Source organism: Cynocephalus volans, chromosome 7 (genome assembly GCF_027409185.1).
Source record: "Cynocephalus volans isolate mCynVol1 chromosome 7, mCynVol1.pri, whole genome shotgun sequence".
NCBI classification, from domain to species: domain Eukaryota; kingdom Metazoa; phylum Chordata; class Mammalia; order Dermoptera; family Cynocephalidae; genus Cynocephalus; species Cynocephalus volans.
The window spans coordinates 97,029,262-97,043,409 of record NC_084466.1 but is presented as its reverse complement, the minus strand read 5'-3'; the positions used below and the strand labels follow the sequence as shown (position 1 = coordinate 97,043,409).

Here is a 14,148-nt window from a genome sequence, read left to right as displayed (position 1 = left end):
GAAGCAGTTCGGTGGGGGAATGTTAAGTGTTTGATTTAGGGCATGTTAAGTTTATGATGCCTTTTAGAATCAAGTGGAGATGTACAGTAGGAAGTTGAATATATGTAGGGTTTAGGGAAGAAGGTGGAGCTGGTAACATAACTTGGGAAATTACTGGAATGTATAAATGGTATTTAAAGTTATGGGACTAGATGCACCAAGGAAGTGAGTGTAGATAGAAAAGAGAAGAAGCCCAATTACTGAGCCCTGTGACACCCCAATAGTTAGAGGTCTGGAAGAGGAGGAGACTCCAGGAAAGGAGAATGTGAAGAAACAGTTTGTGACGTAAGAAAATGAGTCTCAGAGGCCAAGTGAAGCAAACATTTGAAGCGGGAGAGAGGGGTCAAACTTTGTCAAATCCCATGGAGAGGCCGGGCAATATGAAGACTGAGAAATGACTCGTGGACTTGGCAACGTGGAGAGCGGTGGTGACTTTGACAAAATTGCTTTTAGTGGATGGTAGGAGTGAAAGCCTAACAGGAATGGGTTCAAGAGAGTGAAGAAATGAATTAAAATGGAGAGAAATGTGGGTTCGGTGGCAGGTGTTTGTTTTTGTTATTTAAAGATGGGATATATATAGCATTTTGTGATAGGGTGAGAAGTTTTGATAATGCAGGTGAGAGAAGAGACAATCACAGTAGACAGGAGGTGGAATCTGGAGCACAAGTGAGGGGATGGCCTTAGCCACATGGACAACTCACTGATTTTCAGGAGGAAATGGTGTGTACAGCTGTACTGCAGTCTGGCTGGTACATTTGGAAGTGGGAGCAAAGGAAGTTCTTTTCAGACAGCTTTTATTTAGTTAAATAAAAATTATAGGAGGCCATTGCTTTGGACCAACTGCCTGCACTAGGCCCCAACAGACCAGACTCAAAACCAAAATGGAGTCACCCATGTGAAAGTACCATGTCATCAAACTGAAATCTGAGAAATCAAGAGACAGAGATAACAGCCAATTTTCCAAACAGGCCAGTTTCAATTGCCATGATAATGATGTTCCTTCCCTCTGCTTTAATCCTTACACAAAAAAGTATCCTGAAGTAACCTAATGTTAACCAGTTATTTTTCTGTTGTTCTGTCTCCTTGTCCCCACCTTACAAGGAAAGTAACTTTGAAATGACTAATCAGCTTTTTGTTCCTTGTTTCAGCTTTAGCCCTTCTCTGCCTATAAAAGCAAACTCTTCTGCTCAGCTCATTGGAACACTTATTCTACTTTATGGAATGAAGTGTCGCCCAGTTCTAGAATTGCCAATGAAACCAATTAAGATCTTTAAATTTGTTGTAATTTTGGTTTTTTTGACATTTTTCTCAGTGCATTAAGAAGCAAGGCCATGGCCTCCTTGGCTACACATGCTCACTCCTTGGAAAATTCTTTCACATCCAACCTTCTTCTCCTTTTCAATGTAAACTCTTATGACTCCACACTGGCCTGATATAGAGTATCCTGGTGATGAAGAAATCAACCCTTCCTTAAGAAGACAGCCCTGCACTTAAAGAAAGTTAAGGTCTCCACAAATTGATTGGTCTCTCCTGCGTTAGTGGATAAATTCTGAGACTCCCTTCAAATTGCCTCTCTGAGGTTTGCTGACCAAGGGCTACCATGTCCATCTTCCCCTCTCCTGCTAAGTATCGTGAGGTCTCCTCTTCCATTTCCTGAGTCTGAGGACCTTCCTCTCTGGCTGACCGTAAGGCACTTCATTCTGTGCAGAGAACTGCAGTGTAATAAAAGCCTGCAGTACCATTGTGCTAAGGACCTGGGTTGCGATAGCCCAGCTACTGGCTGACGAGCCCTCCTCTCTTTTCCTGCAGTGCATTTAAAATGACAAAGTCTTATTTAAATTTCCCGTCTGTGGTCAGTACTTTGGCTTGGTTGTCAGGGTCTAGATCAGTGAGAGTCTGGAGAGGTGGGCTGAGTGCGCGTGCGGCAGGGCCCCCATGCCTGGCTTTCACGTCCGTCCCTCTCTGTTGCAGAGCCCGGTCCGAGCTGTTTCTGTTCAGCAAGGCTCTGTTGTTCAGAGGGATTATTACCTGAGACTGAAGGGAGGCCTAACCACGTACGAGTTGTCATCACTCTGTGCCTTTCTCACAGATCTCAGTCAAGCTGCTTGTCTTGTTTTCTGTCCTGAGGCTTATTTGACTTTCTATGGGTCTTTCTCAGTCCAGAGGCCAGGAAGCGAGCCAGAGCCCTGCTCAGTTCATGTTAAACATTATGACCCTCGGCTGATCGAGTTTGTTTGGAATTAGTATGCCAGTTGACCCTCGATGGACTCCCATCTTCACTGTCCTGCACGGCTGGTTCCCTTTGCTTATGAGTCTGTTTGTGTCCTGTCTGTAGCTAATCCAAGATACACATCTTCCCTCCACATTCCCCATGGCCTGAGCACGGGGCCTGATACCTAATAGGGGCTCAATACATATTTGTTAAATGAATAGAATAAGTGAATCCCAGAGGCAGGTTTTTCTCTCCTCAAACATTTCATCCAGAGCTTCCCTGAGCTAGCCAGGGGGATAGATTCCTTCCTAAGGCTTCAGGAAGAATTGCCAGTCAATGTAATATGCCCCACTTCATGTCCTTTGCTCTTTTGCTCCCTGGCTCCCCAGTGTCCCTTGCTCCCTCTAAATATGACCCACCACGTTCTCTCTTTCAGAAAACTCTAGGCTCCAAAATCTCTCTGTCAATAAACTGTGGGAAAATAACCTGACTCAATTTCAAAAAAAGCTCAACAAGTGTCGCTTGACTACCTCATGGTATGATGACCCCTGAAAGTGCACTTTCCCGAGGGTGACTTCCCAAGATGGTGGCTGGCCACCTTGTTCCTTTTACTGCCTGGTTCTTCTTCCTGCTCAGGACTTCTGTGGGGCTTTTTCACAGGCTTGTCCTGAGCCCACCCCTTTCTGCCAGAGGGAAGGGGACAGTAAATGCCCTATAAGGAAGTAATAAAACTTAGGTGACGTTCAGGAATATTGTACATCCCATAGTACTCAGCCAGTGAGGAATTGGGGGAGGGACTTGCACACTAGGGAATGAATTGCTTGATGTAACCGTTTGGGGCGTGCCTGACCAACAAACATCCGATCTTGCAAGAGCCCCCCATTAAAGTCTTGCTTCGCTGTACCTCGTGTCTCTGTGTCCATCCTTTGGCACTGGACGGGTGAAGGCATTTCTCACGTAAACTACCCTTATTGATTAAACTATGGTGTATAATGGAGTACAATGCAGCTGTGGGAATGGTTGGTAATGAGACTTCAAGATATACACCTTTCTATATGAGTTTGATTTTGGAACCATGTGAATGTTTACCTATTAAAAAAAAAAAAACGAATCTAAACCTCTCATTGAAGATGATGAAAATAATTCTCCCAGGAGTGTGAATGACTGAGAAGTAATTGGATTTTCACTTTAGTTTCAATAAATTATTTGCTGAATGAACACGTGAATATTTCCCCTGGCATCTCTGGATATCCACTCAGTCCCTTTCTCTCTGTCCTTCTCTCTAGAGAAGAAGGGGCCTTTACACCTAGGGAACGCTGGAGGCTGGACACTGGGAAAATAAGGGGACAGGGAATTGCTGTCCTATGTATCAAACTTGGTCTGTCTCTTGGATATCCCAAGCATAGGTTTTTTGATTCAAAGTCCTTTCACTTTGATGATCTCTTTTCCCAGTTACCCTTGGGGAAGAAATGGAGCTGGTGTTAGTATTTTACAGTTAGGAAACTGATCTGAGTATTTTATTTGATCATGGTTAGTTGGCCTTGAAATTGGGAGAACCCGGGAGATTCCCAAACCCTATGTCCACGCTAGACCCCTTTCCTGGGCCCAGACCCTTATCTAACTGCCTACTAGATGATTCCACTGGATGTCTCGCAGGCAACTCAACATATCAAAAATGGCTTCATCATCTTCCGTGTAAACCTGGCTCTCCTCTCAGTTTCCCAATCCCACTGAAGAGCACCACTATATACAGTTACCCAAACAGAAATCTGGGTTTCATCCTAAATTACTCACCCTCCCCCAACTTACATGCCCCCACCATTGCCCCTCGGGTCAAACTACTCCCTGACCAACATTCCTTAGCTTCCTTCTGGCTCTGCAGCCATTCTCCTAATCAGGCTTCCAGCATTTGCTAGCTGGGTTATTGTAACAGTCTCCAACCTGGATCCCACTCCAATCACCATCATGCTAAAATGCAAAGCTCATTATGGATGTCATTTTCCTGCTTGAAACTTTTTTTTTTTTTTTTAAAGATGACGGGGGGGTTGTGCTGGCCCATGGCTCACTTGGGAGAGCATGGTGTTGACAACACCAAGTCAAGGGTTAAGATCCCCTTACCGGTCATCTTTTGAAAAAATAAAAAATAAATAAATAAATAAAAGATGACCAGTAAGGGGATCGTAACCCTTGACTTGGTGTTGTCAGAACCACGCTCTCCCAAGTGAGCCACGGGCCGGCTCTCCTGCTTAAAACTGTTGAATGGCTCCTAATTATCATCAAAAGTCTAAACTTCTTTTGGGGATTACAGGGTCCTACAGAATCTGATCCTATATTTTTTCTCTCACTCATATAAAGCGATCTAGATTTGGTACTTTTTGTGCTAAATTTTTAGTTACTGATACAATTTTTTATAATAATAGTCTATTCAAACTTTTTTCTGTTTATATCTTTTGCTGGCTGTTGCAGGGATTGAACCCTGGACCTTGGTGTTATCAGCACCATGGTCTATCCAACTGAGCTAACTGGCCAGCTGGTAAATTATATTTTCTAAGAAACAATCCATTCCAAATTTATTGGCAGAAAGTTGTTTACAGTATTATTACTTTTTAAACTGCTGCAGTATCTGTAGAAATACGCATTTAAACATTCCTAATATTATTTATTTTTTCTTTTTCTTTTCTTTTTTCTTTGGGTTTTATTCTGTTCTTTTTGTGATTTCTTGAGGCAGATGCTTAGCTTGTCAGCCTATCTTCCATAAATAAGAATGGAAGTCTGTTAAGAAGTTTGTAAGTTTCCCTTTAGTTGTATCTTGTAAGTTTCATTAAGTAGTATTTTCATTCATTTTATATTCAGTTTTAAGCATTGTCGAGCTAGGGCTGGGTCTGGAGCTCACAGACCCCTCAAGCCCCTTGTCCAGACTGGGTCACAAACCCTTCACACGCCAGGCTGGGTCACCAGACCCCTCACATGCAGGTCTATGAGCTAGGTAACCAGCAAAAAAGTCCTTGGAAGCCTTAGGTTGGAGAGCATGACTGTGCACACGCAAGTCACAGCACCGCACATGCGCAATAACTCCACCCCCACACACAATTTGCTTACAAAGAATGTGCTGCATGACCCCCAACCAGACCTAAGGCAGGGGACCTGATTAAATTATTCTATTTTCCCAAGAAGCATTATCAAATTTCCATCATGATTTCTTCTATAAGTTATTTAGATATGTATATACCCACATATGTTTTTTGCTACGTTTTTTGTGAATGATCACCATTGTAATTCTTTCCTTTTTTTTTTTTTGGTTTTTTTTTGGCTGGCCAATGCGGGGATCCAAACCCTTGACCTTGGTGTTATTTGTACCACGCTCTACTGATGAGCTAACTGGCCAGCCTGTTGTAATTCTTGGGTCACAAAATCACTCCCCAATCTGTACTGGATACTCTAGAACTTCAGTTCCAAGAATGAAACATGCTTTTATGGCCTGAGTCTTTGCACACTCGGTGTCTATCTGAATACTCCCCCTTTGGTCTTTCTAAGTGAAACAGAGTAAGCCTACATCTATGAATTAAACTGACTCCATTTTCCCTGCAGAGGGCACTGTTAATTTTCCACTCCTCAGTTATGAGACCCCCCCCCAGGGCAACTGATTACCTCATGGCCCACCCCGATAAAATAGACTGAGATAAGAGAGGAAAGAGATATTTACTGAGTTGCAAAACCCCTCCCTAAGGCTTGTTTACCGTAATTGTAAAAATTAAGTTACAGATTAACCTTAAGACCCCTTTAGGAATTCCCGCATCCGCACAAAGCACAAAGCTTCAAGGTGACTGCTACAATGACCCTCTGGGGGTGACAATAATGAACAGTACCACCATCTTGGTCCTACTGAGCATATACCCATGATGCAACAAGGAAGAACAGAATGGACCACCTCCAGTGACGCTGGTCTGCCACCCCTTAACTCCTTTCCCTATAAAAGACCCTGAACAGCTCCCCTCGGGGGGGCTAGCTTTACTGTAGCTACCCCCCTTATGCATAAGTCTATCTCCTCTTTTAATAAAGCGTTGCTTGCTTTACTGCTGGGTACATTGTTCATTTCTATGACTTTGGATTCCAAGAGCCTAATTTAGTCACTGGCAAAAATTCGAAAGCTTTGTGCACCAGAGAAGACTCCAGCTGCAAGAGGCAAGTGGCCACTGGGGCTATTTTGCTCCCATGTCTCTGCTGCTGGCAAGTCTCTCCTGGAGTCTCTGGCCTAAATTCTGCCGTGGCAATGCTTTATTCTCTTCTAATCTCCTTTTCCCCCCTTTTCTTTCTTTTTAAAGTGACTGCCCGACAACTACAGCTTAAACTCCTCTCAACCTGTGAGAAGCATGCTCCCTCTGGCCAGCAGTGGCTTGCCCTGACAGGTCACTAGCAGAGGAGGGAAGGCCAGTTCTACATCGTGAAGACCTTGCTTGAGCAGGGTCCCCTGACGGGATCCATGAGAGTGGTGGGGATTCATTCCTATGCTGCGCAGTGACTGGAAGTCCAGAAGCCACTGAAATCCTCTACCTTTCTCTGATTTTCTGAGCCCTCTTCTGCTGTTCTGTATAGGTGCACCCTGGAGGGCTCCTGGCCAAGCTTTGTTTCTCTGACTTAAATCTAGTCGGTACTTTTCTTCTTTGTGCCAACATCAGCACGGACAATTAATTATGTTGTCAGTGGAATAGGTTGACCCTGCCGACTGGGACTAGGATAAACCCGACCCACTGCTCCTCTTTTCTCTTTGTTTGGTTAGACATTTAGTTGAGTACTGGTAATCTGAATAAACCTTTTAATCCTTGCACCAACTTTTGGACTTTCATTTGTTTAGTGGGAGAGGGCAAGCCAAGCCTGGTCTGTCGGTAACAGAACTCCTACTCCTAGGTCTCAGTGCTTTTTTTTTTTTGGAGGTTGGCCAGTATGGGGATCTGAACCCACGACCTTGGTGTTGTAAGGCTGCGCTCTAACCAACTGAGCTTATCAGCCAGCTTAATACTTTTTAATTTTAAAAAAATCATTTTCTCTGCAACCCTGCCTTGAACTCCCGAGTCTGGATTAGTTCGCCCTTCTGCTTTTCTAAGTGCTCTCGTAGTAGCCTATACTTAACTCTGTTGCTTCTTTTCTGTTTTCCTCACTAGAATGCAAATTCCTTGACCTTGCTCAGTGCCTGGTCCATAACAGGTGGTCACTAAAGAGTTGTAGAATGAATATAATGAATTATACCTTCTCATTTGCTAGTAAAAATTACCATCCTGGGGCCACAGAGAATATACCAGCATAGCTCTTTTCCTCCTCTCAATTATTTTCATATCCATAGTATCTCTCTTCATGGTTATGATCCATCTCTGGCTGTTCATTCCACCTGCTCCATGTCACCCAAGTCCCTGGGAAGGCCTATTCTCAGGACAATCTGGGTTGCACTCAAGCAGCCTCCCCTTGTCTGGCTCCAGTCCAGTGAGTCCCTGCACTGAGCCTTCTTGTCAGCAGGTGTCACCTGGAGCCTAAAAGCCAAACTAGACTCTGCTCCCTCCTTCCTTTTCTGAGCTACTTGGGCTGTGTTAAGGCTTGCAGAGGGTGCCCTAGCCAGGGGACGTGGCTCCAAGCTCCCATCTTCCTTGTCTGGTAGCAGTCATGGCCTGGACCTTTGTCTTAAAAGAGTCTGATTTGTTTCTAGAAGAGTGTATGCTCCACCCAGAACTAAAACTAGGTGGGGCACTAAAAGCTACTAAAATAATGATTTTTATAGATTGTACAAATTCATACGAGATCGGGCGCGTTCAGGGTGGTATGGCCGTAGACTGATTGTACAAATTCATAAGGCCTCTTTTCCTTCGTCATGCTCTCCATATTCTCGCTGTGTGTTTTCTTAGATGCTGAGCTGAAGGTCAAGGAAACCCAGCAGCCTGGGTCTTCTCTAACTCTTCCCTTCCCTGAAGCCTCACAGTCTAGAATTGAAGAGTTGTTTTCGTTTGTTAAAGAAATAGAGAACAACAACAAAACTAGAGAATGGCCGTGGGTGTGTGAAAGGAAATTTATTGAGGCACTGCTAGTAACACTTACTTTGTCCAAGAGTTATTTTTTTGTTTTCTTTTTTTTCCCCCTTGTTTTTTTTTTACAAACCTGGTGTCAAGGGCTGCCTCTCAGTAGGTTACAGCGAGGGGGCTGCTCTGCTGTGCATGAAACCCTGACTCAGAAGCAGGTCATCTGTGAATGGTTTAGCAGCAGGTTACTCATGAATGTGTTGTGTGAGGGGCAAAGGCTATCTTTAAATTAGCTTTAGAATTAGAATTTCATGTACCTATGATAGGTGCCCTTGACCCTGGGTTTCAAGATGTTGCAGATAAGACCCTTACCCTCCCTTGCCATGCTGTGGCTTTCAGCTTCAGTGAACCCAGGCCAATGGCATGTCTCACCTTGTCGGGGAATGAACGTCTCACAAAGACTATAGAAGGGACATCTCGTTCAGGCTGGAGAAAGGAGGACTGGGGGAAAGAGTGATTTGGGGATTCTGGAACAGAATTAAAAGCTCACATTTTGGGCCGAGCCCGTGGCGCACTTGGTAGAGTGCTGCGCTGGGAGCGCGGCGACGCTCCCGCCGCGGGTTCGGATCCTATATAAGACTGACCGGTGCACTCACTGGCTGAGTGCCGGTCACGAAAAAAATACATAAATGAAAAAAAAAAAACATAAAACGGCAGTAGTAATATTTAAAAAAAAAAAAAAAAAAGCTCACATTTTGCTGATGCCTCAGACCTAGGGCAATGAGCAAGGCAAATCCTACACCTGGGTACTAGGGACAGCCCAAGAGAGGAAATGGTGAGGTAGGAGAGTGGCAACCTCCTTTGAGAGACAATCTAATCTTCAGAAAGGGTGTTAGAAGTGGTGCTGTTAAATTGCTCTGGAGGAAATTCTGGTGTAGGAACCTTCTGTGGAGCCACAGGTGCTGCTCCAGGCCTCTTTTCTCTGGCTGTCAAGCACTCCCTACCAACATGCAGAGCCAGCCGCCTCACGGGAAGACTGGGTTTTTGGTGTGGTGTTTCTATAATGTTGGCCATGCCAGGGAGCTTACCTGGAGGCTCTGGAGGCCACAGGAATTCTAGATGAGAGCTGAAGCAGAGGCTTTTGGACCTGGGAGAAACCTTAGAGCCCACCTAGGTCAACCCTATCTGTCATTTTACAGATGAGGGAACAGATGGGAGATGACTTGCTCAAGACCACACTTAGTGGCAGAGTTGGGACCACTGTACAACATTGGTTGCCATGGTTCTTAAAACTTAGGTCCACCATACCAGATGATTCCTCACATATTCCACCACCCCATCTTAGTTTCTTATCGTGGGGCATGGATAATCAAGGACTGTGTACTTTGGCTCAGAATGACATGTTAACCAAAACTGTGCTGGCTGGGACAATGCCACCACTAACCTCCCAATACCTCATTTTTTGTCTGTCCCTAAAGTTGCCTTTCATTAGAAGGAACCAAGCTCTCGTAGGAAGAAAATGGGTGTGTTGCTAGCAGGATCTCAAACCCAGTGGAGATGTAAAATGAAAAGGGCCCAGAAGATCCTGAAATAAAGGAAACAGGAGCCTTTGGGGGTGTTTACAGCAAACTGTTATAATTAAAGTAATATTTTCCAAGTGTTTAAGAGAGAGCAGACAGTTTCTGAGCCAGGCCTCAGCTTCAGAGGCCCATTCCCAGATGGGAAATAGCACTTGCAGGGAACATGAACTCAATCACCGCTGCTCATTAAGCAGAGTCATGGTGAAGTCGTCTTAGGGAGTCTGAGAGGAAAGGAAGGGAGTGGAGAGAGCCACGAAGCCACTACTGTAAATTCTGAATCTTGCTCTGCTCCCACTGAGCGCACTGCTTTCTTGGAGCAGGCCTCAGAGCCGCCCCAGTAACTGACACAGACCCTTCCTCTGGCCCAGGCTTCCCACCAGCTCAGGTCATTTGCCCAGACCATCCTCATTATCATTCAACACAGACTTCCTTTTGCCTGCCAAAGATTTTCCCAACTTGTAGCTTAAAAACACCAGCAGGAGGAAAAATAATGTTCTTGTTAATATAAATCCACAGTGAAAACGATTTGAGAACTGGATGTTTTCTAGGGTTGACAGGTGTGTGAATGGTTCCCTGCATTCTTTGTCTATAAGGTGCCTGAATGGATAGTGCTGTCCAAGGTGCCAAAGGTCTGAGCTTTTAAGATTTGTTCATGTTTTTGAGAACCTATGGGGTTAACCATTGGGCAAATTCAGAGCCTAGCAGAACACTGGGACAGGCGACAGGTAGAGAGGAGATACTGGTAGCATCCTGAGGTCATTCCCAGGAGGAAGTGAGCACGACTTCCACAAGGAGCAGCACAAAGGGCTGTATCAAGGCTCTGCTCAAGGGGGTCCAGGGTGCTTGGGTAGAGGAGGTGGCCCCCTCTTGCCGTTCTGCGTTACTGTTTGGGCAAAGTGAAGTCCCAGGCAGTTTCCTGTGCACATTTCCACATGGCCTGCATGAGGCGGGTGAAGCCCATGTCCTTGGGCTTCTCCAGGCCTCTCATCAGCCGTTGCTTCATGATGGAAACAAATTCCTTATTGCTCAGCTCCCCATTGCCTAGAAGAAAAGGCAAATGCAACAGGGTTAAGTGGAAGTCTTGGAATAAAGCCACTGAGAAAATGTCATCATTCACACAGTGTGGGTTCTAAAGCCCAGCACACTCTCACGGCCAAACTCAAGTCTCTTGGCGTAGCATTAACTAGTTGTTCCTTCATGTTTCCACCTGTAACTCACTGACAGTTCAGTGTAATGTGACAAAAACTGAGAGAGAATATAGTATATGCCAGGTCATGTGCCAGTTGTTGAGAATAAAGAGATAAACAAGCTTTGTGCTTTGTCCCTTGAAATACTCCGAGGTGTGGGAGAGATGAATTATTTCCACAGTGTGGTAAGTGCTGTAATGGAGTAAACAGAGGATGCTATGGGGGCACAGAGGGAGAAAGTCTAACCCAGGCTGGGGGTAGTGCAAGAACAGATCAGTAAAGTCTTCCAGGAAGTGGCGCATGAATTGAATCCCAAAGGATGAGCAGGAATTGGCCAAATAAAGGGGAGAGAGATGGGGGAAGCATTCCAGGAAGGGGCAGTAGCATAAGCAAAGGCGCAGGCAGGAAGCAGCATGGCTGTTGGAGAACTACAAGGAGTTAGGAATTGCTGGACACACAGACGTGGGGGCGTGGTAAGTAAACTAAAGAGGTAGGCAGGAGACAGGCTGCCCAGAGTCTGTATTCCTGCTAAAGGGTTTGCATTTTATCTTCCAGGCAGTGGAGCTCCAAAAAAAGACTGGAAGCAGGGAATAAGATGGAATGTGATTTCAATTTTGGATAGATTTCCCGGGCTAGATACATGAGGATGGATGGCAGGGTGGCACAACTGGAGTATGGCAGCCAGTTAAGAGACTGCTGCAATAGTGCCGGCAAGAGATGAGGAGGGATTTTTATGGTGAAAATCAAAATCAAAATTTGTCTTTGAGTTGAACCCATGTTCTTCTGGCTTCTCATTCCATCCTCTTCAGTGGGAGACTCGCAGGACTGGAAGAGACTTTGGAGAGCATCTGGTTTAACCTGAGGTCACTTCAAGCCACAAGAAACAGTAACCACTCTATTAGCAGAGGAACAGTCACCCTTTGACCCTCCATCCAGGAGTAAATGTCTGCTGATTAGAAGAATGGCAGCCACCACTGGTGAAGATAAGACAACAGGAGACCAACAAACTTTACTAATGATCAGTCTGGGAAGAGAGTAGGAAGAGGGAATAAATGGTTTGCTTCTACAGAGAGTACCTGAAAACCTAAGCTGGTCCTTTTTTTTCTAGCTGAAGAGAGCATGGGAAGTCTCAGAGATAGAATACCTCACGGCGAGGTCAAAAACAGGTCAAAAACAAACCAAAGAACCCCTTGGTTTATTTATACAAGGTACAAAAACAGGTAAAACTATGGTACTAGCAGTCTGGAAAGTGACAACTGTTGGGAAAGAAAGTGACTGTGAGTACCAGAGAGACTCTGTGGTCCTGGTAATGTGACGTTTCTGTATAATGCTGGTTACACAGGTATGTTCAATTTTTTAAAAACTCGTAAAGCTATACACTTATGATATTTGCACTTTTCCGTATTTATATATTATGCTTCAATATAATAAAAGGTTAAAAAATAGCCTGGCCTGGCTGAAAAGCAAATCAATAATATGGTTTATCAAGAAAGGTCCAAATAAGATTCTTTCTTTTTTTGGTGGCTGGGCAGTATGGAGATCCGGACACTTGACCTTGGTGTTACAAGGCTGTGCTTTAACCAACTGAGCTAATCGACCATCCCTAGATGAAATAAGACTCTTATACTTTGCATAAAAAGAACCTTGAAAATAAAAAAAAATATGAGGTTACTTCACTCAAACTACCATGATTTGCCTCCTGCTTCCCTATGGCCAGAGCCAACTGTTATGAATGGATTTTTTTTTTTTTTTTTTTGTCTTTTTCATGACCAGCACTCAGCCAGTGAGTGCACCGGCCATTCCTATATAGGATCCGAACCCGCGGCGGGAACGTCGCTGCACTCCCAGCGCCACACTCTCCCGAGTGCGCCACGGGCTCGGCCCAGTTATGAATGGATTTTAACTATGAACCAGGTATATGACTGCACATCATTTGTGCACATGTGTGATCCTTAACTTCAACTCTAAATTCTGTGATGAAGAAATCTGTTTGAAAATTGGAATTCTCTGTCCTCTGGCTTTTTTTTTTTTTTGGCGGCTGGCCTGTGCCAAACCTGTGACCTTAGTGCTCTAACCAACTGAGACCTCGTCCTCTGGCATTTTGAACTAAGTCTTGCACTGGTAGAAATAACAATGGCTTGTGGGCCGAGCCCGTGGCGCACTCGGTAGAGTGCTGCGCTGGGAGCGCGGCGACGCTCCCACCGCGGGTTCGGATCCTATATAGGAATGACCAGTGCACTCACTGGCTGAGTGCCGGTCACGAAAAAATGACAAAAAAAAAAAAAAAAAACGTTTTGGGCCGGCCCGTGGCTCACTCGGGAGAGTGTGGTGCTGAGAACACCAAGGCCCCGGGTTCGGATCCCATATACGGATGGCCGGTTCGCTCACTGGCTGAGCGTGGTGCTCACAACACCAAGTCAAGGGTTAAGATCCCCTTACCGGTCATCTTTTAAAAAAAAAAAAAAAAAAGAAATAACAATGGCTTTTTGTTTAGTATACTTTCTTTTTTCTAGATTAAGAAAATAAGCCTCAGAGATGTTAAATAATTGTCCAAAGGTGATTCAAGTAGATACTGAAAGAACCTTCTTCTAAAAGGCTGTTAAATAAAACATCCTTTCCCAGGACTTCCTAGGAGAAGTGAGAACTGAGAGGCTACTTGCCTTTATTCCTATGTTCACTTCACAGACCAGCTCCAGGATACTGGCTTCAAAATTATAAAAATAAATGTGTTTTTGGAAAAAATTCAAACCACCTAGAAGTGACTATAGTAAAAGCACAAATATGGAGCAAGTTAACATCTTTACAGCAGTGCTGTTCATTAGAACTCTCTGCAATGTGGGAAAATGTTTTATATCTGCGCTGTTCAACACAGGAGCCACTAGCCACATATGATTACTGAGCACTTGAAATGTGGATAGAGAGACCGAAGAACTGAGTTTTAAATTTAATTTAATTTAATTTAAATAGCCACATATGACTAGTGGTATCATATTGTGGACTGGATAGCCTCTACCTGAGAATGGGGCTATTTCCTTAATCTAACCATGGGGCTTCCTTGGGTCGGAACTTGGTTTGTGGATATAGGCTGGAGATTTAAATAACCTAAATTCAACTTAATAACTTAAATA

General features: G+C 44.5%; 1 protein-coding gene across 3 annotated transcripts in view; it reads right to left on the bottom strand.

Moving 5' to 3' along the window:
* Positions 1-9,867: 9,867 nt before the first annotated feature.
* The window catches only part of MICU1 (mitochondrial calcium uptake 1), a 269,066-nt gene continuing 264,785 nt past the window's right edge, over positions 9,868-14,148 (bottom strand). For all 3 annotated transcript variants that reach the window (XM_063102252.1, XM_063102253.1, XM_063102254.1), the window contains one exon: positions 9,868-10,874. In XM_063102252.1, coding sequence (XP_062958322.1) covers positions 10,714-10,874 — 161 coding nt within the window. In that variant the 3' untranslated portion in view covers positions 9,868-10,713. The remainder of the gene's footprint in view (positions 10,875-14,148) is intronic.